Below are 26,695 nucleotides of genomic sequence, written 5' to 3'. Positions count from 1 at the left end.
GCCATTCGGTACAGTGCTTGGATGACATACATGATTAAGGAATTTTATTATGGAAGACCCTAAAAGAGAATTTTCCTCTCTTTTATAGCAGGTAGCTCAAATGTAACAGATTTAAAATCCCTTGTATTTGTTAACAGACTTGAACCATCTGCATCTCTCTCTGGCCTGAACCTCATACATGTGTTAATATGCATTACAATGACATGAAAATATGCTGAGAATTTTGGCCTGTCTAGATTTTTAGACGCTTGAAAGTTAAACCATGAGCTCAATTCTTTGGCATTTCAGCGGGACTGTGTGCAGGAAACAGAGAGACACGCTGACATTGACCTGATGAGAAGCTGTCCATCAATAGCAGCTGGTCTCTCAGGATACAAATCGAAAACACAAACTCCTGGACTCGCTCTGAGATAGCAGGGAGGGAGGTGACTGTTACAGGGCCGGAGACGAGCGGAGACGGCAGACGGGGGCCGAGGGCTGCGTTGGTTGGACGCCTCTGGTGGACATGTGCGCTGCTCTAAGCAGGAGAGAGATGCTGTCCATTATTTACTCAGGTGGAATAATACACAGCCAAAGCAGCCCAGAGTGTAGTGATAACACAAAGAAGATTCTGAAGAATGTGCTCCATATGTTGCTGAGAGCGGATAAGCATTAGCTGGATTCCCAGGTTGAGTTTCAGTGTTTTCACCATAAATGGATTCGTTCATCTCTCCTGGGGAGGGGCTACCTTTTTAGCCTGATCAAAGAATAAACCTGATTGAGTGGCGTTGCAGAGCTGCTTCCAGATCTGCTTTAGGGATGCTGGGAGCCCAGTTAGATATCGACTGGAAGTAGAGGGTGGATACCGGACCCAAGCCCTCCTGGACCCCACAGGACACAATCGATCCCTCCAGGTTTGGTCCAAAACTTAGCTGAACATTTGACTTTGGAGCTGCTAATCAGATGGAGATAGAAAACGTATCATGGTGGCTTCAGTTTCTTCTTTAGTGAAAAAAAGACTACTGAAGAATGTCTAACTGTATGAAGTTTGTGTTACAATAATACGAGCCAAGATACATTCCTTTGGACTTTCAGCAGTCTGGATGCCTGACCGGAACTCTGCGGGACGCAACAGGACCCGACGAACAGCACCAGAGTTACCAATTAGGATGAGATAAAAAAACTGAACATGGCATCTTTGAGCAGTTTTCTGATGAAGTTGCATCAGGAATCAAGTTTTAAAGGAATCAACCCAGAGCCCAGCAGCTCGAGCTCAGACGAACCGGAGTCACGATCGGGTCAGATTGGGTTACTACCCTGACTCAAGTCGGGGTTTTATAGCTGTAGCTTCAAGCCAACAGCAAAATGCTTCACTTCATTTAATTCACATTCAACGCCCGATCCCCAAAAACTGACTTGAGTTGGTCTTGAGAGGCCCTGAGTTGCAGTTGAGCCACATCTTTAAAAAATGGCTTTCGGGCAAGTAGAGCTAGTCTTAAAAGAGATAATAAGAGTTTGCTTTTACTTAATTTCACTCACAAACCTCCATATTTCCAACATATGTTGTCGTAAAACAGCCTTGTCTACGTTATTTGAATAGCTTGGATTTAAATCTCTTCCATGAAGCATTAGCTCAACGGATGATTTGTGCCACTTCCTCCCTGAGAGGTATTTTTCTTACTTAAAAAGGATACAGTAGTTAAAGTGGCTGTTCAAAAGACATATTATTGCGCTCACACACCTGCAGCCTCACACACCAGATGAGTCTCACAAGTTGACTTCAGCCTGTGAGTAACCCTTGGCTTCCCTCCCCAGTGGGAGGCCAGGAGGACGATGCGTCCAGACACAAACTGGGGAGAGCTAATCACTGTTTTGGAGGAAAATCCAGAGCGATGCTGTAATAAAGACGGGATGAAAAAGAAATGTAAACAAAGGCGGAAATGTATGGCTGCATCGGCCGCATCAATAAAACCACATCCTCTGCTGCCTCGGAATTTGTTTTTGTTGTTTTTGTGTACGTCCTTTTCCCATTATTGTCAACGTAAAGACATTTCAGTGACTCTGTTAAAGATGGAAGCAGTTTTAATGTGGGACCTGCTACACAAAGGCTGAAAAACACTGCCTGCTCATGGCAGGTGCACATTCCTCCAGGGACAAGCCAGAAACCTTTAGGTAGTATTCGACACAGATGTTCAGTCCTCCCTAACATACTGTTTAACAACCACATGCAGCCAGTTCCTTTCTGATACACGGACAGGAGTTAGAGCAAAAACATGCCAAGGTTCACAAATCTGAGAAAAATGCAAATGAAAGGAATGCAAAAGATAATACGGCAGCAAATAATGATGGATTACAGGAATGGATGATTTTAACCTCGCAGCACAAGATGATATCAAATGTCTGACGACCTTGATGTGTCAAAGGAAAATATTCAAGCTTAAATGTGGCCAAACTGGATTGAAAGCTGTTTTGAACAGGGACTGCATGTCATCGGCCTTCTGCTAAATTCAGCTGGAGGTGAACTGACTCAGGATCAAATTAAAGCAGCTATCTCAAAGATCTCTGCTTTTAAGTAAGTGTCTTGTAATTTCAACTTTAAAGTTTTATGAACTGGCTCTGGAGTCACTAACTAAGTGACAAACTGGACACAAATACCTAAAATTACTATGTATGGCTGCAGGTGTTGTGGTGGTACAAAAATAATCACCTGTATGTTACTGTATGTTCACAGAGCTGCTAAAAAGTTGAACATTCAGATTTTCTCTTCGTCAAACTGTCAGATTGGATGATATCTGTGCAACCAAGCCAATCTAAGCAATGATAATAATAACAATAGGCCATTTTCCACAGCAGGTTGAGTACAGCAGGAGCTGGTTCCACTGTAAAAATGTTATGTTACAATATCCCCATCATACTGCTGCATATCAACAAGGATAATCAGTAAGCACAACAATAAAGCCAAAGTGTTGGACAAATGAGCGTATCACATGCACCCAAAACTGTTACCTTCTGATGATGTAAAATCCTTTCATAGTGTATCTTGAGGAAATTACACTGGGATATAATAAAGTTATATAAATCACAGGTTTGTGGGAATCTCCAGGTTCCAGGTTGTGAGTTCTTTGCTGCTTGTGTTTTAGGAGATTTTAATATACAGTAGTAAAGTAATCCCTTCAATAATCTGCCTTCAAATAAATCTTCAACTGCATCCAAAGTGAGGGTTTGTAAAGACGAGTGGCAAGAGAAATCAAAGTTTATCCAGAGTCCCAGATGGTCTGGACTTAATGCAAGACTTCCTCTGATGCTCAGATGACAGTTTAATGTGATTGCCCATCTTCCTGCTTCACAGCCCAAATGTCTTCCCGATCCAATGAATTAAAAAAAAAAAAAAATCCTGAGAGATTAGATTAAGTGTATCAGTTTTCATTTGCTCTGAAAATGGTCCAGGGGTCACATTTTTGTGGGCAATGTCTCTGGACAATAGCAGCTGTTCACAAGGAGGGAGGGACTCTGAAGAAATCATTATAGCGGAGGCTTATCTGGGCTTTCAGTGGCAAAACAGTGAGGTGAGCAGTGCCATTTGCATTCTGGGATAGGTCTGACGTTGACTGTGATGTGTGATTTCACAGGTAAACAAACCTTTCATCCACCCCGAAACGGCTTCCAAATGGCCCACGGCGTGTTCTCACTGGATCTGGCTTTTGTAACTTCACAAGTTAATTATCTTTCGATTGCCACTTTTTGAGAGCTCTAAAAGATGACTTTATACAACGTGAGTTTAATTTTTCTTTTCCTCATTCCTTCCCAAATCCCTCAGTGGCAGATATGGTGCACTGAGAGACGGGGCACAGCTGCCATGTTGGCTGCATGGACTAACATAACACATAATGCTTTGGCTATCCATTTTCTTTTTATAGATGAAGACACTAACCATGAAATGTACATGTTGTAATCAGCCAAGAGTAATATTTCACAGCTCGGTGTTATGGTTTTCCTCAGGACTCGCAACTGTGAGAAAGTGCAGCCTGAGTATTTCAGTTCATAACGCTGGGAAAAAATAATAATTTAGCCACAGTAATAGTTATCAGATCAGATTAAGTTAAGTTGTTCACTGAGGGTCATTAAGGATTCATCATGTTGGGGAGGGGGGGTCTGTGTCTGGATCAGGTAAAATCAAGTCAAGGAGGTAAAAAAAAAAAAAAAAAAAATCATGCTCATTATTTGATTCTCAAATATCACAATGGTTGCTTCTCCAGACAAAAGTTCCTTTTTGTCCACTTGATAGATGGTTGCAAACGGTTGGGGCCTTCTCCCCACCTCTCCACAACTCTGTGACACCATTCAAGTCAAGGTCATCCGATAGCCCTGCAGGACTCTTTCCTTTCTAAAGCCTGTCCACCTTGGTCCTGCTGCTTTGAAATCAAACTTGCCATTGTTATTTTTACTGGCCATGACAAGGACAAAGGGACCGGGCAGTGGGGACACACACATGGCTTGTAACGCAATAGGGCTGGGAATTCCTCTTTAATTTCAATGCTATACTTGATCTCTGGGCTGCATGACTGACCACCTTATTATCTATAGCGACAGGAGCTTATCAATACAGAACTCGCTGGGTCCACAGACCAAAGACAAACACTTCCTTTATGCAGGATGTCCCCTCTGGGCATGAGACACACAGCGCAGGCCAACCAGCTAAATTCCTCAACTGAAAGGGTGGGAGACTGAAAAATCGTGTCTGAAAAGTCAAATTAGTCCGACAAAATAGTCAAATTAAAGGTGATAAAGCAGACGTACTCGGGATCTTTGCACACAAGATAAGACGCTGCGCTCTTCTTACGTGTAAAATAAGTCAAATCTATGACTGTCAGCCATGGAAAAACACAAGAACAGCTCCCCTTTGGAAAAGGCCTGCACAGCTTACTTAACTGTTATGTTGTGTGTTTTCATATCTGAATGAACAAAGAGCTTTTATACTCTCTGTAGCAATATCATATCTGAGGTAAAACATGGAAAGCTTCCACAAAACAATTCTATTCTTTTCACTAGTACTATGTTATGTATAATAACTGAACCTGGTTGTTAGAGCCAGGTGCAATATTAGTGAAGGAATCTCAAATTGGCATGCAACTGCAGAGAAATATATCACCACCATCCCACTATTGCTCAACTTGAAGTTTACTCTTTTTGAGTGTGCGCAGGCCCAGATTATATAACTGTGATCACTGGCTCCACTCCACTGGGGACACAGCCTACATATGTTCATCTGGACACGCATTTTCATCTTTTTACGACATTATAAAATTTGTGCGACGACCTTCCTGGCATCTTTACAAAACAAACGTTGACTGAACACCATATGGGTTTAAATCTAGGTGTGTTTTCTTGCTCATTTGCTTCGACAGGTCCTTTTTTTATTGTCCATGTATTGTCCTTTTATTGCTCTTATATGACATCTACTCCCCCTAATTGTCCTTATTTATGGCGTATATTTTTATTGGTATAATGTCTGTGTCCATTCTTTACATTTACACTATATCCCTCGATTTGCTCGGCCTTACTCTCCAGCTTACTGCTCTGTTATTGCCCTTAGCGCCATTTCGCTTTGATTACCAAAGTGTTTTAAAGGTGCAGTGCAAGTGACAACCCAAAGTAGGTTTCTGCCATTTTACACCTTCAGTTTGTTATTTTCTTGTTTGTTTGTTTTTTAACAAGAAGAAATCATATTTGCTGGAGGAGGTGAAGCTGCTCTGTACTTTCTCCCCCAGGTCGCCGTTTTTGGCCCTATTTCATGTTCTATTTTCCTCCAATCGCTTAAAAAGTGAACATCGTGTTGTAGTGAAGACTTGAAACTAGAGACTGAGACCAAACTCATCAGGAAAATGTTTACTGAGGTGATAAATCAGGGAGGAGGAGGGACAATTTCCCATAGACTTCAATACAATCTAACCAGTGCAGTGGCCCCCTGATGCTCATTAGATAGAATGCACATTAAAGGTGCTTCAGCCTTGGCCTCACTTTTCGTCCGCAGCACTGACATACACTTAATACACTGTCATATTATAAAGTTCTTATTGTTCTAAGTTCATGCAGCTCCCTGTGGTTTGTTCTTCACTCCTGACACAACAAACTGACTTCTGTGACAGCTCCGGTGCTTGAGAATGAGCTGGGGGCAAACACACTCATTCACTCTTTATGACAGGGCGCTTCGCCAGCTGCATTGTTTTAATGAAGTTCCCTCTTGTTAGCGGCTGAGTGATGGATTTACTCAGCGAAGGAGAAACGTATTTATTTGCTTCTTGAAAGGAACGACATTTACCCTCAGGTGCATTATGCTTCAGTCATTTGAGAAGTTATTTGTGGCTGAATAAAAGTGATTCAACAACATTTGAGGTAGGTTAAATATATTGTTATCATCAATCATCATGTCTGTCATGGCTCTCTTTGTAGTGAACCTCGTGTTACTGCAACATGACCATCTCATACTACTAGTCTGACATCAGTGTGGTTTTGCTTTGTGGAATATCTAAAAAAAAAGAAAAAAAAGAAAAAACAATTTAAATGTAATTTTTCAAATTTCTGAGTGTTTTCAAAAACCATCAAGGGCCTTGAAGCACACAGCTCAATCTATTGAATTCAGCTACCACTTTATTTCTACATTATTCACGTTATAACAATAAAGTCGAACTCTGCTTGTTTTCTTGTAAACCAACTGTGTAAAAAAACTAAAAGTGAAACACCAAGTCCAAGTCTCGGATATTTCCAACGCATTATAAACCATCTCTCTGTCACGACAAAGAGATTATTCCAGAAATGTCCAAGGATGTGACCTCTGAATTCTAGAAATCTCTGCACCACCAGTTTATAGTGGTGCCATCTAGTGAGCAACATCCAGTGCCATTCTTCCACAACAATATATCAGCAAAACTGAATGAAACCATGAGATTCAACAGCATTTATCCAAATAATGTAACATTCCAATGAGTGCAGTTATAATGTGAATTAGGGAATCCTGGATTTAAATGAATTCAGATGAACAACAAGAATAATTATCTTATTTTTTTTTATTTCATGGCATTTCTGAGCATTCCTGCACTCAAATCTATGCATCCATTTAAAACTCTATAATCTATAATCTTCATCTGTTTATATCTAAACTGTTTCTCAGTCATTAGTCTCTCCCAAAGACATTATTTGTGTCTTCTATCGGTTTTGCCTGAAGTTACACTCGGTGCTTCATGTCTACGGGCTGCTCACCGTCTTCACATCAGTCTGATGTGTTGCAACTTCACACTGACACCATCGGAGCCTCTCAACAAACAACTGAAAACAAACATGGAGCCGGGTGGGTGGTGGCAGCGAGCACACCTTCTGTTTCAGCTGTGAACCTCCCAACAATTGACACCCTCAGGCATCCTGCACAGGTGTGACCTGGATTTGATAAAAAACTTAACTTCTAACCCAGTGCAAATAAAGCCAAAGCTGCCCAGGTGCAGCTTTTGTTTGCGTGCGACTTTTGGCAGCGGGGTAGCTTTCGCAACAGGGCCGGGGAAGTGAAAGCACAATGGAGGCAAAGCACAGAAAGCTTAGTCGGGGAAAATAAATCAGAAAAGACCAGTCCGATAAAACTAGCACTTACGGCCTTAACCTTTATATCCCTGTATGTCATCGCGAGTTTATAAATCAAGCTATTCATTAGACGGGTATGCAGACCTGTCTACCCAATGTATCAAATGTATTAGGCCGCAGCTGCAAAGTCTGATTTCTTATTGTAATTTCTTCAAGGACATCACGTCATATCTGTATAAAGTAACTGTCTGAGAAGGAGATGACAGCTCTCTTGCTCGTGAGCCTTTTTTATTACACTCTTTCCACCACAGACCCAAAAAAACCAGAGGAAGAAATGTCTCCAAGTCAAAGCTTTGGATGCAGAATCTGCCTCGCTCCCTAATATGTCTTTGCCTTTCCCCTAAAGGGCTGGAAACAAGAAGAAGGCGGAGGTGGGGGGGTTTGGGGACCGCACACAAAGGGAAGATGAGCTCTGTTCATCAAGAGTCACGTCTGCTATCAATCTTTTGTGACAACGTTCAGGGCAGGACAGAAGGGACAGAATAACCTGACAAGCGTATTAACTGACAGGTGTAATTTCAACCTGACTTGAAAGGCCGAGCATGACATGAAAGGAGGACAAAAGAGTGACCCCCAACTCCAACCCCCCCCCACCTCTGATGAATGAGGCGGAAGATGACAATGAATATGTCTTCCATTTAAAGGAATGCCAATAAGTCAGCTTTAAGTATTCTCTTCTCCTCCATTGTGCTGCCAGAATGGATGGCTTTCTTGTGTCCTTACCATCCTTCACAACAATGATGAAACCCTTTATGATGAATGAAGGAGGCGATACTCGAGACTGTGTGTGTAAACTCTTGTTGGATTTTACAACAATGACAATAAAGAGTTTAAGACACAATCAAACAAAATAGAATTACACCTACAGAACAACTTGTGCAGAGGAGGAGGAGTTTAATAATTTTAATAATATAATAATTTTTTAGAGGTTTATGGGTTTGTTAAGGCAAACATAAAGACGACTTAAAGGTCCCCTGATATCTAAAGGTCTTCATTTATAAAGCAGGTCTAGACTTTCATACTCTAGATTATCAGGGCTTCCTGATCTTTGTGATCACAGAACAAAACAGTCACAGGACCAGGCCTGGCCTCTCATCTGATTGGCTCACTGATCTGTTGTTACTAGATGCCTCAGAGAGGAGACGTTAAATTACATTTGGATTTTAAAACCACAAATACGTCCTTTAATGAATGTCAGAACTTCTAATAAACTGACAAACTGTGTCAAATACGAAGCCTTGAAATGCTTAAAACAACAAAAATGTGCAAACATTAAAATATAAACGTAAAAGAATTGAAAAAACACTTGTTGGAGCCGGCACTGCTTCGCATTAGAGAGCAGTAAAACTGTGCAGAGATGAGGACCTGGAACGTGTTAGCAGCACTGATCCTCAGGTTTGACGAGCGTGGCAGATAGGAGCTTGAGTCGTGGGTTTCAATAGGCCTTCAGAAAGCTCACCTTGACCAGTGAGAAAGATCCCTTCTGATGCCGGGTGGTCGTATTATTGAACCTTATCGAAGATCGACGTGAGTAATTTGACACTTTCGTGAAGAGGATTTTAGGTGAAGCAGGGATAAGAGGGTGAAAAACCACACCACATCCAGCTCCTTCATGCTGCATGTAGTTATTAAAATGAGAATAGCAGATATAACAATATATACAAAAATTCTACATGGGTTGATGCAAAGTTGAAAATTGTAATTAAAATATTCTGAAACGGAGATAATATACAAAACGAAAGTAACATATGGATGAAATAAGATACAGCACATGTTTTACTGTACGTCCACACATGTGCAAATGTTGTCTGGAATACATCTGTGTAATGTAAATATACCAACGAGGTCAAGCCTCGTCGAACTGTATTAAGATTACCTGTTACTTAAACAGTTTCAAAGAGAGGAGGTATTAAGTGCACAAATGTGGGTTCAATTTTCAACAGAGCGGGCTTCAAAGGAAAACAAACATCATCCCAATCCAATTTTTCAGCGGAGGAAGCTCTTAAGATGAAAAATAAGGAGAGGTGGAAAAATATCTTGTCAGCAAAACAATGCTGGGAATACACAAGATGATATTTGGCTTGTTTTTATTCTGGCTCTCTTTCCTGTACACAGGAAGAGATATTCTAAATCACCTCATGCTTCACTGGAGGTTCATTTGAAAGGAAAAAGCTGCAGTTGTATCTTTCGTGTGGCTGAAGTTGCGAAAGACTGAAAGAGAGCGGGGCTTTTTGCATGGCGGTGTTTACACAGCGAACATCCAGGGGGAAAACTTCTGGTTACTACCTCTTCTCCCCTCCGTGCACTTCATGTGATCTCATAATTGCAATCCCCAAAGGGGCAGGTAAATGGAGGTCAGACAAAACTCTTTTTTCTTTTTTTTTTTGTAGTCCAGCATCTTGGAAGTGAATTATTTGAAGTGTGTCAACACTATGACTCCCTGCAGACTAATGCCGAGTACAATCCCTCCAACTGTACACATTCCATTCATCATAAAGTGTAAGAAGAGACACGGGATGGTGTTAAAAGTACTGTTTGTAGTAAAAATATTCAGCTTCATGGTCAGGGGTTATAATATCTCCCCAGTGCATCGCAGTTTAATTAAGCATGCAGGTTTTGCCCATGATTTAAAAACAACAAGCTTGACTTCTGTCAAGACAGAAGTGCAAGTAATAAACATCAAAATGCTTTCTAGACCTTTTATATCCCCATGAAGGCAGTAGATTGGGGGCGATAATCAAGAGATCCCAAAAGCTTTTCCTTCCAGACACTTTCTCTACCTTTTCCTCTGGGATTCCAGGGCATTTCCAGGCCAAGCAAGACATATAATCCGTCCGGCTATTAGCTATAGAGTCTGCTAGTCCGCTCCAAGTTGCTTCTGCCCACAACATTCAACGAAGGGAGCTTCATTCTATTCCAGAGTCCTGCTGCATGCCTGACCTCCTGGCTGAAGTGTATGGATTTCATCAGCTTATCATCAGTCATATATGAGGATTGGAGCCCATACAGAGGCAATAAGATGCTGCATCTATACGCCGTTTGATCTTGTTCTCGCTCATGAATGACGCCTAAAGATAAAGATAATTAAGCTCCTTTACTTGGGGAAGTAACTGAACCCCAAACTCAAGGAGGAATTTTCTTCCGATTTGCCAGCTACACACTTTGCCAGTTGTCAGTTGCCCCGCTGTGCACTGATGAAGCCAACTGGACACTGGAGCTTCTGTCCATGAAAATTAGAGAATTTGTGATGGTGCATTGGCAAAGTTCTAGCTACAGATAAACAAAGACCAGAAACTCAGGCAGCTTATTTTCCAACTGTTGCCCCCACATGACGCTGCTGCTTTGTCACAAAACTTCTCCAGGCTCAGTCCAGAAAGAGTCAACAGACAAACCCAACCTCCAGGCCATTTTAAAGCCCTCAGCATTTCAGTACAAACCTCCTGCCAGCTTGCAGAGCTTTCAGACTGCCACAGATGGGGGAGGGAATCCTCCAAATCTCTCTGCACTTCCACCATGACGTTGTCCAGTAGTCTGTAAACTGCCTCTTGGTTTTTTGAAAACTTTTCGATAGTGTGTGGGACTTTCATTTTAAAAATGAACATCATGCTGTAATGAAGACGATTTGAAACCAGAGGCCGAGACCGTAAACTCATTAGAGAAAAAAATTAGTTTAATAAATCTCAATCTGAATGAATCGAACCCCCCGAGTGTCATTTATAGAATGCAGTCTTCATCCACTTTCATCGACCATCCATGGTCTTCGCCTCAAGATGCCTCATATTTCAAAGCCTTTTTTCTAACTAATGACTGATAAGTCTGACGATCTGGTGCCATTTTTGTTACTCCTATAAAGACTTACATTGCAGGAAAAGCAGCTTACATTGGGGAGTCTGCATAGACATGTTTGCACATGCCTGTTGGTATGTACACTTTCCAAGTACAGTCTGTACGACCTTTGACCGGTGACGTAACTTACATCACTTCTGACCCCTGTGTCCACAGAAGAAGACACTATAAATAGCTGTAACAGAAGAATAATCCATACATTTAATACTTTCATTTTTAAGCTGTTCTGTGAAAAAGGCTGTAACGACAACAAGACTTATACGACACTTGGTGTAGTGAAAAATTCAAACCTTTGGAGCAGGGTTAAATAAACTAGATATAGTGGGAAGAGTCATAAAGGGCCCTCACATAGGTAAAAGCCCTTGAAGTCTCCTCAGGCAAGGCCCCTTAAGAGATGATCATTCTGGCTCAAACTGGAAAGCACACATAAGACAAGGTAGTTGGAGTTTGGTAAACATAGTTTTATGGATGGGAGAAGGGCGGGCTGTAGGCTCTCATGGTCTTTGGAGTCGGGAGGTGGGGGGAGAGGGCTGGGGTGCAGTTGGTGGTGGAGGGGCATTTCCACTCAACTTGACACAGTATGGATTTTGTTCCCATCCTAATGGAATTGCAGAAATATTTGAGGGGAATCCCATTACGTAGCAATTGGAGTGCTGTAATAATGTACTCACAGTCATTTTCCCACTGCGGTTGGCCTCCTCTCGCTCTGCCAGGGCTTTCAGGAAGTTATCTTTGAGTTCTTTTCCTGCACTTGCCAGTGTCCTGGAAAAGACAACACTCAAACGGTTTGAAATGTTTCCCTTAACCTGAAAAAAAAATTCACATGGAGCCTTTAAGGTTCCTTATGGGGGCTTTTCACCCTTTAACAAACTTTAAGTTCAGTGTACTCTGGCCTAACTCTGCATTGGCAACAACCTAAACAATCTTCACTGCATTTAATTTTATCTTCAGATATGTCTCAGTAAACACAATACTACATTTTCTGGAGGCAAATTAATAAAATTATATGATAAATCAAATATTTAATGTCACATTTAAGACCTTATTTTTGCAAGAAGCAAGGGAATGCAAATCTGAGAATGCAAGTCAGAAGGCAGACTCAACCTGCTGCTACTACTGCCAAGATGTGAAGACACTCCCAAATGTTCCAAACACCTTTACTTAAAAGAAATGATGAGAAATGTTGTTGGATGGCCAACGTTCTCACTCTGACCGAAAACAGAAGTCTGCAAAACCCGTGAACGTCACAGCCGCCTTTTTTCAATTGAGAAGGCGGAGCAACGTATTAATCAGAAGAGCTTAATGGCTTTTTCTGATACCATGGCAGCAATTTTGTTTTATTTATTTTATTTTTTTACATTTAGGCTGGCTTGTTTCCATAGAAACTGGTTTTGGCACGAGCTGAAGTATCCACACCTGAAAAAACATTGGCACTTATATTTGAACAGTTAACACTGCAGTACGAGCAACAGAGCTCTGGCCTGCATCCAGAATGGACTCTCATCAGATTCACGGTGAGTTAATGTCCAACAGGCAGTAAACAGGTCATTGGTGACGCCTCAGATGTGGTTACGAAGACAAGCCGTTCAGTTACAACGTGGATGAAATCTGTGATCTGAAATGACCTTCATTTTTTTCAAAATCAGGCTGAATTCTGTGAACAATAAGTGAAAATATCAAAGAGCTCAGTTTTTGGGCAAAATGCACAGAAACTGAGCATTAAAACTGAACATCACGACTTCCTAAACTTTGTGATGTAACAGCCAAGCTACCAAACTCAGCTATCTACCAAAGACAGGCTGAGAGAGGAGAGGGAACTATAAGCACATTTTTATTTGAGAAAAGAATCTTAAATCCTGTAGATAAATAAGATTAATAACATAAATTAATAAATCTAATCAAATAAAAAGTAAATGTAAAGTTTTTGTTCTTGCAGCTTCAGACACATTTGCTATGTAAGCTGTACAAAGGTTCAAAGTCGGCCTTAAAGCAGAGGTTGTAAAAGGATGCACTAATCCCAAACTTCCCTAAAAACACCTGCAAGTTTGAACCAGTTATAAATCTGTTCCTTTCATCTTTATGTTACTGCTGAATATTCACAATAAATTCACCCAATCCTGTCTGCTGCTCGGGCCAACGACAAGACAAGTTCAGTTATATTCTACACTAATGGCTCCTTGGATTCGCTTTCCATTCCCAAAGCACTTTAAAAAGCCTCAACGGCCACAACAAGCAAGGACAAACAGCCAATTTCTGCTCGAGCTTAACATCCCGGTGAAAGAGCTCCGAATGCGAACGTCTAAATTGACCAGAATTTGGAAAGGGATTGTAATTTATACTTGTCGTTTGGCCCGTGCTCCATAATGAAAGTCTTAGCGGAATCGCAGCGGTGAAAGTGCAGGGACAGCACATATTTGGAGGCTGGAAGCTCACTCCATCTCCTGAGTGAGTGAAGGATTGCTGCTGGGTCATGGGGGCCGAGGCCCCAAAGTAAACACAGGTGTTGAGGCGGCAAGTGACTGGGGTTACCCCATCCAGTAGCTAAAGCAACAGACACAGTCACGGAGAGTGAATAATACTTCAGCAAAACATATGGAGCGCTGCAAGTTTGAGTTTCCCGTCAATTAGCAAATTTCTTATCAAGCCTCATTTAGGAGGGATAACAAGAATTTCACTATTAAATGATGGTTATTAGCGGCTAATGACCAGGTATTAAGATAAACTGTGATCTAGGCTTGTGTTTTAAGTGTCTTGTTTTTGGACTGTGGTCAAAGCAGGTGGGCTGTGGAATTAGGGAAGAAAACAAAATGAGAGGAAGGGATGTGAACGGTCGTCATCTGGCTTATTGGAGAAAAAAAAAATCGACATCTGTACGACACGTATAACATTAATTTTACAAAGCATGTGTGCTGTTTTATGTCAGGTTAAAGAGGCAAACACACTCCAGATCTATTGAGACCACCCTCCAACCAGAAAAGCAACCCAATTGGTTGTTTTTGCAGAAAAGATCTGGGTTTTTAAACTTGAAAGCTTATTTAGAAATGAAGACGGAGCGCTATTTGCAGGGATTCGTACTGAAAACGACGGGGATCAAACCAGGAAGTCTAGCTGGATTAAAATGTCATCTACTGTTAGGGATTGAAATGGTTTGCAGCACATTTTGCTATAAAATACCTGGCAATCCTTCCACACCATGCAGGATAAATACAACTAAACACATCTAAAAGAGAACTGAACTGTAGAAGAAGGAAAACAACCACATCCTCCAACTGTTTCACTGGAGTCAGCCAAGGTCAGTAAACAAGGTTTAACAATAATTAAACTGTGGAATCAATTAATAATCAATCAACGAGTCTCAACTCCTGTTCTCTGAGCTCTGAACTAGAGGTCATGTGACGACTTGTCCACCTCTGTTGGGGTTGAACAGCTGTTAGGGAACGGCAACTGTCCTCCAAGTGTGTTTACACATGTGTCAACACAAAGTTACACAGAAACGAGCTCAGTTGTACCAAAACAGGGCCCTTCCTCCTGGACCACAAGAATCCTCAGCTAATGCTTCATCGTCAGTGTTTGAGATCTAATTTCCTTATTTCTACCATCTTTCAGGTTAGATTGTTTAATTGTGTTGAATGATGATGTGACAAGCCACTTGTTTATTTTCACTCCTTCATCTGGTCATTTTATAAATTTACTCTGGGTTGAAATGGAGGATTGAAGCTCATGCAACAGCTACACAATGTGTTGCTTTTCATTTTCGCGTGCGTTTGTAGATCATTGATGATTTGGTAATATTTATCTGCCATGGCTTGCTTCTTTTAGTGTTATTTTGACAAAGTCTGCACGTGCTTTCATAGTTTTCTTTGTGTTCATGCATTTATGACTAAATATGTTCATGCAGACGTATTAAATTAAGTGTTAGTGTCCTAAAACCTGAACAATAATTTGTCTTTTGGATTTATTTACAGCTAAAGAGACGATACTGCCATTTTTCTGGTGGACGTCATGATCTTCTATTAGACCTCGAATGAACGGTAGGAGAGAGGAATGGGCAGGAACCACGAACCAACCCGGTCCGGTCTGGTCCAGTCTGCTGTGGCACAAATCACAGGAAGGTGCAGAAGATTGCAAAGAAATCTGATATATTGTTTTGTGAAATTTCATCATCCATTCAAAACAAATGTGATTTGTACCAAATTGCGTCCTCTTGCACCGGCATGTAATTTCCAGTGCGATTAATGAAATTCCGTTAAAATTTCTTTGAGGAGCTGAGCTCTAGCATTCCTTCTTAATTCGTAGACTTCGTTTTGCAAATAAACATTCGGCAAAGTGGAGAAGGAGGAGCTGATTTTCATGTCGTGACGGGTAAAAGATGTTGTTCTTCGAAATAATTTCTCCTCGTATTCGGGAGGCAGATTAGCAGATTGAATCTTTCATTAGCCTGCAGCTTTTTGACAGTATGACAGATGGGAACTTTCAAATAATACAATGATTTCTTCTGAAACAACACATACTGTACCAGAGTATTTTTCCTGAGTGCTTGGGAAAATGAATCTTATGGAAAATATTATTTTGGGCTGGTGGACGTCAAGGGAAATTCCACACAGCATGACAATTTACTTTATTTTGGGCTTTTTCTAAAATCCTCTGTCACCTCTGATTACAATGAGCTGAATGTATCAGTTACACATGTGCTACGCATGATATTTTACCTGAGTTTCTTTGTGTATTGTGGCCACACTGGCTTTTTGGGGTTGGGGAGGTTGCACATTTTGCATTGCCTGCCTGAGGAGTGCATGTGTTTTTTTAGCGTGGATCAAAGGAATCATTGTCATCTTTTTCATTCTGGCTGCTCTTTGAGACCAAATTAGACATATTCCATTTAGGGGACACGCAGTGCATTTCCTCAATATTCAGAGACTGATATCGGGACAGAAAGAGACGGAGACTGTGTGGGTGTGCAGGTTGTGTTGAGCAGAAGATCATCTTCTCCAATGTAAGCAGGTCCTAAAAGGAGGGACAGAGCTCACTCTCTCCCCTGAAATGCCTGTCTGTCTCGCACATGTTAAGAGTGTGGTTTCTCCCTCATCAGTTTATTAGCTTATGTTGTAATGCAAAGCAACACATGTGAAATCATTTAAAATTATTTTTCAACTCATTTCAAGTGCTGATTACTGAAGAATTTCCTTAGCAGGAGAATTCTTGCAGGTTTATTTCTGATTTATTTACTGCTGGAAGTACTCAGGAGCTGGAACTCCATCCTCTGTGGTGTCATGCTTACAGTCCGAATATCAATTAGAACAAGGTGGGAATAATTCATCAACCGATTTCAGACCCTTCCCCTCCAGAACCTTGCAGGCCACTTAATGAGCGACGCTCATCCTTGGTCGGCAGTACAAAGGAGGAGAAGGCTGTGCGGCCTGGTACCCTGATGGGAAAAGCTGTGATGTGGAAACTATTTCCTGCCCTTTATCAGGGGCACTTAGCCATAGTCTGCTGGGTGTGGTAACGGCAGGACGGCTTCTATCACATATGATCAAGCACGGCACATCAACATCACTCCACATTTCCTGTGTATCCTAAGGGAAGTAACAAACAAATTCAGCATTCTTTTTATTTTTCGGCAGTGGGGGCCGAGAGCCGGGAGGCAAAGGAAATGTTTTACTGTTTGCAAGCAAACACTAGACATCAGGTTTAACAATCAAACAAAGAAATGTCTAAAGTGATGAAGAATCTCCTACGACTCGTTCATTGTGGTTAATTATTTATCATAAAAAGCTGTAAAATCTGATTGAAGCCTATGGGAAAATGTCCCTCCTCCTGATTTATCAGATCAGTAAACGCTTTCCTGATGAGTTTATGGTCTGAGTCTCTAGTTTGCAGTCTTCAATACAACGTGATGTTCACTTAGAGGAAAACAGACAGATAAAGCAGAGGATGGAGTGTCAGATCCACCTCATGCTCCTCTTGAGCTCCACCTTCTCTAAATATAGAAAAACCCAAAGTGTCGACATCCAAATTACAAACTTGAGGCTTCAAAATGGCAGCTCTCAAACCAATGTGTGATGTCACAGTGGGTTTCCACTCAGTTCAGTCACGTCTCCATCCTTTCCAACAAAAGTTAGTCCTCATTCACTCAAATCCGGACACAATGATGACACACGTACAAGCACCTAAAACTCTGCTGAACCTGGTTTAATTTAATGAAGTCTGGCCCAGCAGCAGTGGAGAGGGTTAGGGTTAGGGTTCTGATGGGCTCTTTAATAGTCATTAAGTACTACACAGCAGTGAGTGCGATAGAGACCAAAGGTGAGACCACCAACTTGTGCAATCACAGCGCTGAACATGCAAAGAGCACAGCTCAGCAAAGAAAGAGGGACCGATAAAGACCAAAGAAAAGTAATTTATTAATCATAATACTTGTGATATTAATTTGTCATATTGGCTAGCTTTTTGGCCGTTTTAACAGCTGTGATAACCATCTTATATTCTAACCATCTTAGAAGCAAATTACTTCTTTATTGTGGTCTAAACCTGAGTCATTCAATATCTGAGTAGATAACACTTGTTTCTGCAGCGAGTCCAGACAGATTATAATACTCTGCTAACAATACGGCCAATCTTTTCTTCACTTTCCACAGTTTGTCCCCTTCTGCCTCCAGTCTTGGCATTTTGCTGTGGTTAAAAGTGAGACATCAAGATCAGGAATCTGTCGGATCGGCTGTCTTAACAAAACCTCTAGTAAACTTGAAACAGGTTTTGTTTTTGTTTTTGTTTTTTCTTTCTTTGTGTGTCTTAGATGCAGCCAGTGACAGAAGGCACATGTTTCATTAATCTAGCCATTAATATGAATTATGAAACAACTTCTAAAAGCTGGCAGCTTCCAGGTCAAAGAGCGGCATGTTATTTATTATCTGCTACACCAGCTGGTCCTAAACTGGTGTATGTGTTGATGTATGTGCTGCGCGGTGGGATGTGGTGGCGAGCTTAAGCCTGGCAGGATGTGTGTCTCTGGATGGAGCTCGCAGGGGGAGAGCTCCAAATTTACACACCCGTCCAAATTCGCAAAGTGCAAGGAAGGCAATTGGCTTGACAGCAAATGTAATAGAGACTGCAAAACCCCCATCGCCCGAGGGCCCGAGTCGAGGAGAGTGGCAGTGGTTTGGCTCGCTAAAAATGAGCCCGGGATCAGGCTTTGCGAGGCTTCTCATGTCAGTCACATCCACAATCTTATTTTCGCTAAGCATCTGGAGGCTGGATCCGCAGTGAGATGTATTTGCCGTGCGTGTTCGTGGCGCTGGTTTTGCTTGGCGCAGCGAGTGATGGCTCACTTTTAATATAGAGGAGAGAGTTAGAGAGCGGGGAGAATTCTTGAGGCAGACTGTAAAAACGTAGCAGCACAATGGACAATGAGAATGGCTGTGGTTTGCACTGTGGGGAGATCGCAGGGAGCCTGATGGAAACCTCGCAGCGCTGCCGTGAGCACGCGAGGTCAGGACATATGCTGACATGGACTTCTGGGCCCGAGTCAGAGTCGAAGCAGGCAGGAAATGGAGGCCTCACGTCTGCTCAGCAGTGCTCCCCTTCTCCTCCTCTTTGTCTCTGACTTCAGATTAAATGTTATTCTTATCCCAGATAAAAATGCACAACTATTCAGACTTCTGATTAGGACATATTCTGGTTGAATCACAGTTTCAGGTGATTGCGTCACATTAAAGAAGATATTTAAGTTCTGTTGCAGTAAAGGTGTGTGCAGTACGGCACAACAACTAACTTTTAATTGTTCTTCATGACCAGAATACGTTCTTTTCCTGTAGTCAGGTTTATGCTTGATACCATTTTATGAAATCAGATTGGGATTTAGATCATCTCAGGAATTTATCCAATCAATTTAGACTCAGTGAAAGTTAAATTAGCAATCATACATTACTAATAAATCTATATCTTTTTACTTTTTGGCAAAATGGATTCAAAATCAAAACAGGGAATCAGAACCATACTTTGTTCTTTTGCAGCTGCTACCTGCCAACCACTTTGTTTTCTCCTGAGTCAAACAACCACACAACTTTTTTTTCCCCAATCACATATTGAATTTCACTTATGTCTGATGAGCGCACCAGGTCTTTTGTTTGGTCTTTTTTTTTGTGATGTGCTGGCAAACCCCTTCCCCACCTCCTCTTTCTCCCTTTCACAGCCGAGCTGTCAGGAGGAGCGTGTTGTCCTTAAGAATGAGACGGGGCAACAACAGGGCAACATCTGATTAGCATTCACGGCACTATCTCCACTCCCTTGGTATTTTATTACCACAGGTGCAGGGGCATTCATTGATCAGATGCACGCTACAGGCGAGGTTCGCTCCTTAATTGAAAACAGCTCTATTTATACACCTGCAGGCACTAAAGGTCTCCAAGGGCGAGCTGGGAGGTTAAAAAGAAGAGAAAGGAAGGGGAGAGAAAACACAGCGCAGTGACAGAGCAGTGAAAAAAGACATGCCTGAGGAGAGGTAGGTTAAAGCCTACAGCATTCCCATAACAGCATGGCTGCCCGGTTACCGCGGCAGGAGAGTGTGGAAGTGCAAACACCTTGAGGGGAAGCACTCGTTTTTGGAAACAAATAAATGCAAATCTAAATCCACAGCTCGATTCCAACATTATTTTCTTCTTCTTCCTCTTTTCCAGCCAGAAGAGCTACATTTAGCCTGTTTACCATACGGCTGCCAGGTTTTGTGGCCACTGTCTTTTCTTTTTATTTTTTTTTCCAAGACACTGTAGTGATTGTGCGTATCCACTTTGCAGGTGGTACATTGCACCCTGGGGGCCCGTGTTTTCACAGTGTGACCATAACAGGAGGTCAGGAGGTCAGTTTGGTTGGAAGTCCAATCAGAAAAGCCACAGAGGAAAGAGTAATCTCCATTTAGACACACAGTGGGAGGGGGCGCACCGCTCAATCTGACCACTTTTGATGGAAAAAGTCTGCAAGTGTTGTGCGTGTAATTTATTTATTCTTTTTCTGTCTTGTCAAGGTCTTTTTCAGGATGTCAAATTTTTTTGGGGTGGGAGAGCAATTGAAGCTGTTAATTAGTTCAAAAACTATGTATGTAGAACACATGTCGGCTTCAGGTTGTTAGCTTTGCAAAAATAATCCAAACAGCAGGTGAAAAGTACTTACATACATTTTTCACAGCAGGTCATATAATGACTGACAACAGTGTGAGGAAGCCTTAAAGTCAGCAGACGTATCAGATTATTATTTAACTTACACTCGATGTAAAAAAAGACATACATTTGTAATAAGCTATCACTTACTTAGAACAGGATTATGTCCAATGTCAAGTGTTTTCCTTCTGAAACGCCATAACACTGCTGGTTAATTACCTTGGAGAGGATTCAAAAAGCAACAGCTCAGAACAACAGAGGGAAAAACGGCCATGAGCGATGTCTTTCCCAGCAACGTCCGATCGTTAACAGAGCATTCCCATCTGTCCACTGCAGAGCGCTTGTCAAAAATTAGCCCCTGTATAATTGATCATGACAAAAATCTAAAAATAAAAAGTACAGACGAAGCAGCGAAGGCCATTTTTGAACAGGTGTTTTTCAGGACAAATCCTTTCAGTGAACTGGGCAGCTTCTTTAAACCTGGATAAGCCATCTCTATGTCTCACATGTCTCACATATGTCTCATTTTTTGTGCGCCAAGCAGGTTAACAGAAATGCACCCAATAATAATTTTGGCATGTTTTTACCTTTAACGCTTTTGTTCATTCAACAGAAACCGAAGGTCTCTCGTGTAAAATGTTGTGTAACATGAAAAAGCAATACATGAAATGTTATTTTGCTGTAACTCTGAGTCACAATCTGCATTATACTCCAGCTGGTGTCGTCTACAAACCGCCCAAACCTCCACGAGGTGAGAATCTAATCCTGCATCCCAAACAAAGGCAGCACACATGCAAACACATCTCGGGACAGGAGCGCGGCCTTTGAAAACAGACTCTACGTGGATGTCGATCTTGGAAAGGGAACAGACTACTGTGTATATAACATCCCAGTGTTCCCCTACAACATTTCCCTGGATCCTGCTGGGACAAGATGAAAGGCTTTGTGGCCTAATATCACTGTAACTGCAGGTGTGGAGGCTCCCATTTCACCAGTGTCACTGATGTTCGCAGACGTTTTGGAGGAGAAGCCGGGAGTGGAGGGGGTGGGGTGGGGACAACAGCGAGACATCTGCACATTTGGATAAGCATCTGAAGGTTCAATCAAATGCAACACCTAGCAGGTAAATGTTTGGATACCGAGTGTGTGTGTGTCTTATTTGGACTCTGTTCTGGCTTGTCATCAAAGGAGAGACCACAGCAGCGTGGCTTTATCAAGAATGAGAACAGAAATCTGTCTGATCACTTTCCTAGAGGGGAGGGCGTGTTTGCAGAGGACTCCAGTGTGCAGTTTTGTCATCCAGCTTGGTTCTGTTGCGCATTTTGATCCGACTTTAGTCGGGAATATAAATACCTCATTCGTGCAGGACATGGACTTAATGAGCTGCTCCAAACTCTTTTCTTTGTCACATCTGATAATAGATTAAATATCAATTGTAGTTATTCTTTACTTTTTTACTTCAACTTTTCACATCAGTTTATCCACCTCATTTATGTCTTCCATCGCTTCATTTGTCAAAGCACTTTGTAAAAGGTCCTGTATCCAAAAAGTTATTATTACTATTGTTGTTGTTGTTTTTATTATTATCTATCTTACCAAATAAAGTGAAGTCATCAAAGCAGGCTTTTTAGCATTTTATGGACTAAACGATGAACTCCGTGATCAGCAGGGACTGGCTCTCTCTTCATTTTACCTGCAAACAAGCCTTAACGACAAGTGCCAGCAGCGGAGCGGCATTCAATCGATAGCACAGCGTAAAAAAGTGAAGGCTACTAATTCAACATCATTCAGCGATATCCTGCCTCGGTCAGTCAAACTCATGAATGTACACTGCTGCTGCACGTTTCTGCTGTTTCTTGCAGCTGTCATGTTACATTACAAAATGATTTGTCTTTGTAATAACAACACCCACACCACCTGAGCTGCTTGACAAAAACTCAATGCTATTTGCTTTTTGTGCGCCAGTGTCTGCTGCCATTAACTGCATGTAGCAACAATAACACAATGCCTTAATCAGATTCCACCCGGGTCAGACGTCAAGGAAGAAATTATATGAAAACAGATTGAAAAAACTGTGGATGATTTATGTCAGAGGATTTTCTTTTTTTTATGGTTATATCATTTAATGAAAAAATATGAGCAGACTTTGGATCTGAAACCGCCTGAGACACCACAGCACTGGTACAGAAACCGATACAGAAGGAGCTCCCAGCTTCCGCCACAACAAACAAATTCTGGTGAAAAGACATAGGATCACTCATCTAAAAATATTATTCCTTCACGCTGTATGAAAAGTCGGCACAATGAACCACAGAACACTAACACGGAGGGTCTGAGAACCGAGGAGTAACTTTTCTTCTCCTAGCCACACCGAGTCCCAAATCCAGCGACCACATTCAGACACTAGAACAGCCAAGATTCATTCTCAGAGTCCAGCAGAGCCTCCTGATATGGTGTGAGTTTGCCTCCCCGTTAGTCACTGCAGACCACACCTCACTGAGCGTGGCAGCAGGTTGGTGGGACGTTAACTCACGTTGGCCGTCTCCGGGTGTACAGACTGTTGCTCCTCGCGGCCTCTGCAGCCTGTACAGCTGCTTTCTTCTCCTCGAATTCCTCCCTGCTCAGGACTGTGCCCTTGTGGCCAAGCTCCACCAGCTGACGAGCCAACTCCCTGCTCTGCGAGAGACAAGAGAAATGAGAGGAGTCAGTCGAGGAGAGGGGACAGGGCCTGCAGTCGGGCCAGGAGATTGTCAGATGTTTTCGTGCTGCATTATCACACAATCCTCTTAATTTATTATTTGTTTTCACTGCTCTTAGAAACCACTTTAGGAGTAAAACGAGTGTTTTCATTATGATTACACATACACAGGTCCATTGTAAAGCATGTCTCTGTCCTATATTAATACAGTGAATATATCAAAGGTATATCACAGAAAAATCATCACAGCCTGTATTCACAAATTGACCCTCAAAACCAGCCGTCAGGAATGTCTGAACTTTGTGATGTCACAACAAAGTTATCAAAGTCCTCATCCAGGTGGGTGGATCCAGCCCACCTGGATCCACCATCCAGTTCTCCAGTATTTGGTTTCTCTGAGTGTTAACATGAAATCTGCAGCACTTATATTGGATCACAGCCCATGAACAGTCAGCCGGTCGAAGAAGAGGCTCAGATCCTCTATTCTGTTTGGCTCACTGACATATATTACTGTCATATATCAAAGCAGAAAAACTCTTCATGGAAAGAAAAACTTCATATGAGACAAGGAAGAAATGTTGAATAGGGGACCTGATTGAATAGTGAAAAATGTGAATCCAATATCTAAATATATTCAATTTAAAAAGATTCAAACAGAAAAAAGAAACAGCTCTTTAATAATATTCTCAACAGAGAATATTTGGTATTTTTTATGAGCTGATTGATGCATCAGTGGTCGTTTCAGATAGAAAGCCTGTATCATGTTTCTGTAACATTCTGCGTCTGAGTCCAGCTCATTAATCACCGCTGACAAATGAAATTAGAAATTTTGTCAACCACCAAGATCTTGGATTTACTCACCACTAAAGCCTTAAAACTATTATTTTACTTTCCCCCCACAAAATATGTAACTGATCTCCTGCTCTGCAACACCACAAGCTTCAGATACAGTTCAGTTTTGTGCGATTTTCATGCATACACACAGGTCGATTCATGTTCTAAGTGTGTGTGTGTGTGCGTGCAAGGGCATACATATGTGAGCGCCTTAGTGGGGATTGTTAGCTACATTATTCCAATCACTGTTTGCAGAGCCGCTGTCATTAAAGCCAAGCCATAAAGTCATCATCTAAAAACCAAATCTTGCTGTCAAATCCTGCGGCTTGTCAGATCAAAGCTTCTGCCACATGTCCTCCTACCCAAAATCCTCGCAGTCGGCCTGCGTCCGCACCAGAGAGGAAAAGTTATATTTTCCTCCAACTTTGATGTGGCTCACCAGAAATGAGACTCAGACATTTCTCGGTCCTAAAATTGGCCTGAAAATCATTGTCTTCATTTTCAAGGCTCATTGAATAAGTCTATTTGAATGAACTGCTTCTTAAAGTCGACACAGCAGGACTTGGACCAATCCCCCCCAAAAAAATCAATGGACAAGACCATAGTGACTTTGTAGCACAACCAATTAACTGCTTCAGTTTTCAGAGCTCACAGTCGTAGTTTGTGAAGTCCTAAATAGCATAATCTGGGAAAAATAGGTTTATTATTGACTGATTTATCAGCAGATTCATGTGTGCCGGCACAAGCTAGATGACCTGGGTCTGTGTTCTGTCACAAAAACAGGGGTGATTGAGTTTGATATGATTGACTGCAGTTGATTATCAGGTCCGATAGGACATGTTCTCTCCTCTGTGTGGACACAGGTGTTCAAACAAAGTGGCCAAAGGAGCAGTTCGGGATAACATTTACAAGTGGGCCACCTGCTGGCGATGAAAGGACTGGCACTATTGCAGAGCAGGTTAAATATAATTTAAGTCCAAAAATCTGCATGGATTCAACTTAAAAGAAAACCTAGATGCAATATAGACACTCTCTTTAACTGGCTTGAAAGTGTAACTCGCAAATGCAGACCCTGACACTTCCTCTTAAAGGCAGCAAATGCAGGTATAAAAAACCATTTCAGTAATAATGTTCACTTTCTTTTCAGTAACTGAACCTAGACAGTTGAATTGAATTCTAAAGCATTTTCTTTTCATTAAATTAACTGCAGAACTTCTAAATGCCTTGTAGGCCGATGAACTTTGTTCAAAACTGAATAAACTGGTGATATTGCAAACATGTACATAGAAGTAAATGGGCTTCGGAACATAATCTGGGTGGGTTTTGGCCTTTTTCAACCAGATTTTTCTTTTGTCTCTACAGCTCTGATATTGTACAAATGAGGAACTTTTTCTGAGAATGTTAAGAAAACGTATTTATATGCATTCTCTCTAAAGTAACTTTAGATTTGTAGGTTGGTTTGCTTCTTGTCTGGTTAAAATGCCATTGCTCAAGCTGTGTGTGGCTGCCACCTTCTGTGTGACCCCAGAAACTACACCAACCAAACTTATCCCCATGGCAAACCATGCATGGCTGCAACTACTGATTCTTATACACCTAAAGTGGATGTTTTGTTGGAGAGAAACAACTATGATATTAATAACAGTAAATGCTCGCATATTTTGCACGTTGTTTTGAATATGGAGAACCACCCGCCACATTCTATTCAAAATGTCGGTAATTCTGGTATTTTGCTCACCGCCAAGACTCCCAGCATGTGATAACGCCCGTTAAACTGTTCCACAACGACCAAGAGACTGCAGAGCCCAATACGGCGAATAATAATCTTATTAAATGGCAAATATGCCGGTAAAACTCAGCTCATAAAGACGGTTTACTCGCGCCATAATCTAGCCACTTTAGCGACATACTGCTGCGGTCTCGCAGGTAATATATAATCAAACAAATGGTATGTTACTGCTAATAAAAACAATTTGGATGATTCGATACACGCCGAATAAAAGAAGGGGTTTTAGAGATTCAAAAAAGTCAGTCATTGTATTTTAATTCAGTGAAATATTGACAAATAGCTAGGATAACCTTAAACTAAAGACTTTGAGAAGGCGGTTCTGCTGAAAGCGGAAGCGGTGTGGCGGAGGGAAGTTAAAATGCTAAAACGAGGGCTAAAGTGAACAGCTTGTGTCGGAGTTACTGACTTTTAGGTAAAACAAATCCACCGGCGTGACTTTGGAGTCCAGATAATCTTCGTAGGCTTTGAATTGTGTGATAAAATTGTGAAAACGAGCCACCGCGCTGTTGTACTCCATCTTCTCCTCCGCTTGTGTTTAACGGTTGCCATAGCAGCCGCGTGGCCTTTACGTCACCACCGGAAGACAGGAAACAGGAAGTCGACACACTCCCGAAATATTTTACCGCTCCATCAAAGTTTTAAAAAATAAATAAATAAGTTCAAAAACAACAGGAAATAGTATGAATATATATATATATTTTTTAACTCAGCTGTATTTTGGTTGGATGCCAAGCAAAAGTGTCTTTAGCCAGTGAAATCATGTTTTAA

At 41.6% G+C, this 26,695-nt stretch overlaps 1 protein-coding gene across 2 annotated transcripts in view; it reads right to left on the bottom strand.

The window, feature by feature from the left end:
* The window catches only part of cfap299 (cilia and flagella associated protein 299), a 63,806-nt gene extending 37,351 nt beyond the window's left edge, over positions 1-26,455 (bottom strand). Inside the window, exons 1-5 of one of the 2 annotated variants that reach the window (XM_029511456.1) lie at positions 26,334-26,455; positions 23,161-23,282; positions 12,122-12,216; positions 9,400-9,427; positions 8,113-8,131 (exon numbers count right to left, since the gene is read on the bottom strand). In XM_029511456.1, coding sequence (XP_029367316.1) covers positions 8,113-8,131; positions 9,400-9,427; positions 12,122-12,216; positions 23,161-23,282; positions 26,334-26,444 — 375 coding nt within the window. In that variant the 5' untranslated portion in view covers positions 26,445-26,455. The remainder of the gene's footprint in view (positions 1-8,112; positions 8,132-9,399; positions 9,428-12,121; positions 12,217-23,160; positions 23,283-26,333) is intronic. The other variant, XM_029511455.1, reaches the window with a different exon arrangement.
* Between the last annotated feature and the right edge of the window lie 240 nt (positions 26,456-26,695).

The sequence above is a fragment of the Echeneis naucrates genome, chromosome 9 (assembly GCF_900963305.1).
Source record: "Echeneis naucrates chromosome 9, fEcheNa1.1, whole genome shotgun sequence".
In the NCBI taxonomy this organism is placed as follows: domain Eukaryota; kingdom Metazoa; phylum Chordata; class Actinopteri; order Carangiformes; family Echeneidae; genus Echeneis; species Echeneis naucrates.
Note: the sequence above shows the minus strand (reverse complement) of the source record. Positions and strands in the feature narration are given on the sequence as shown.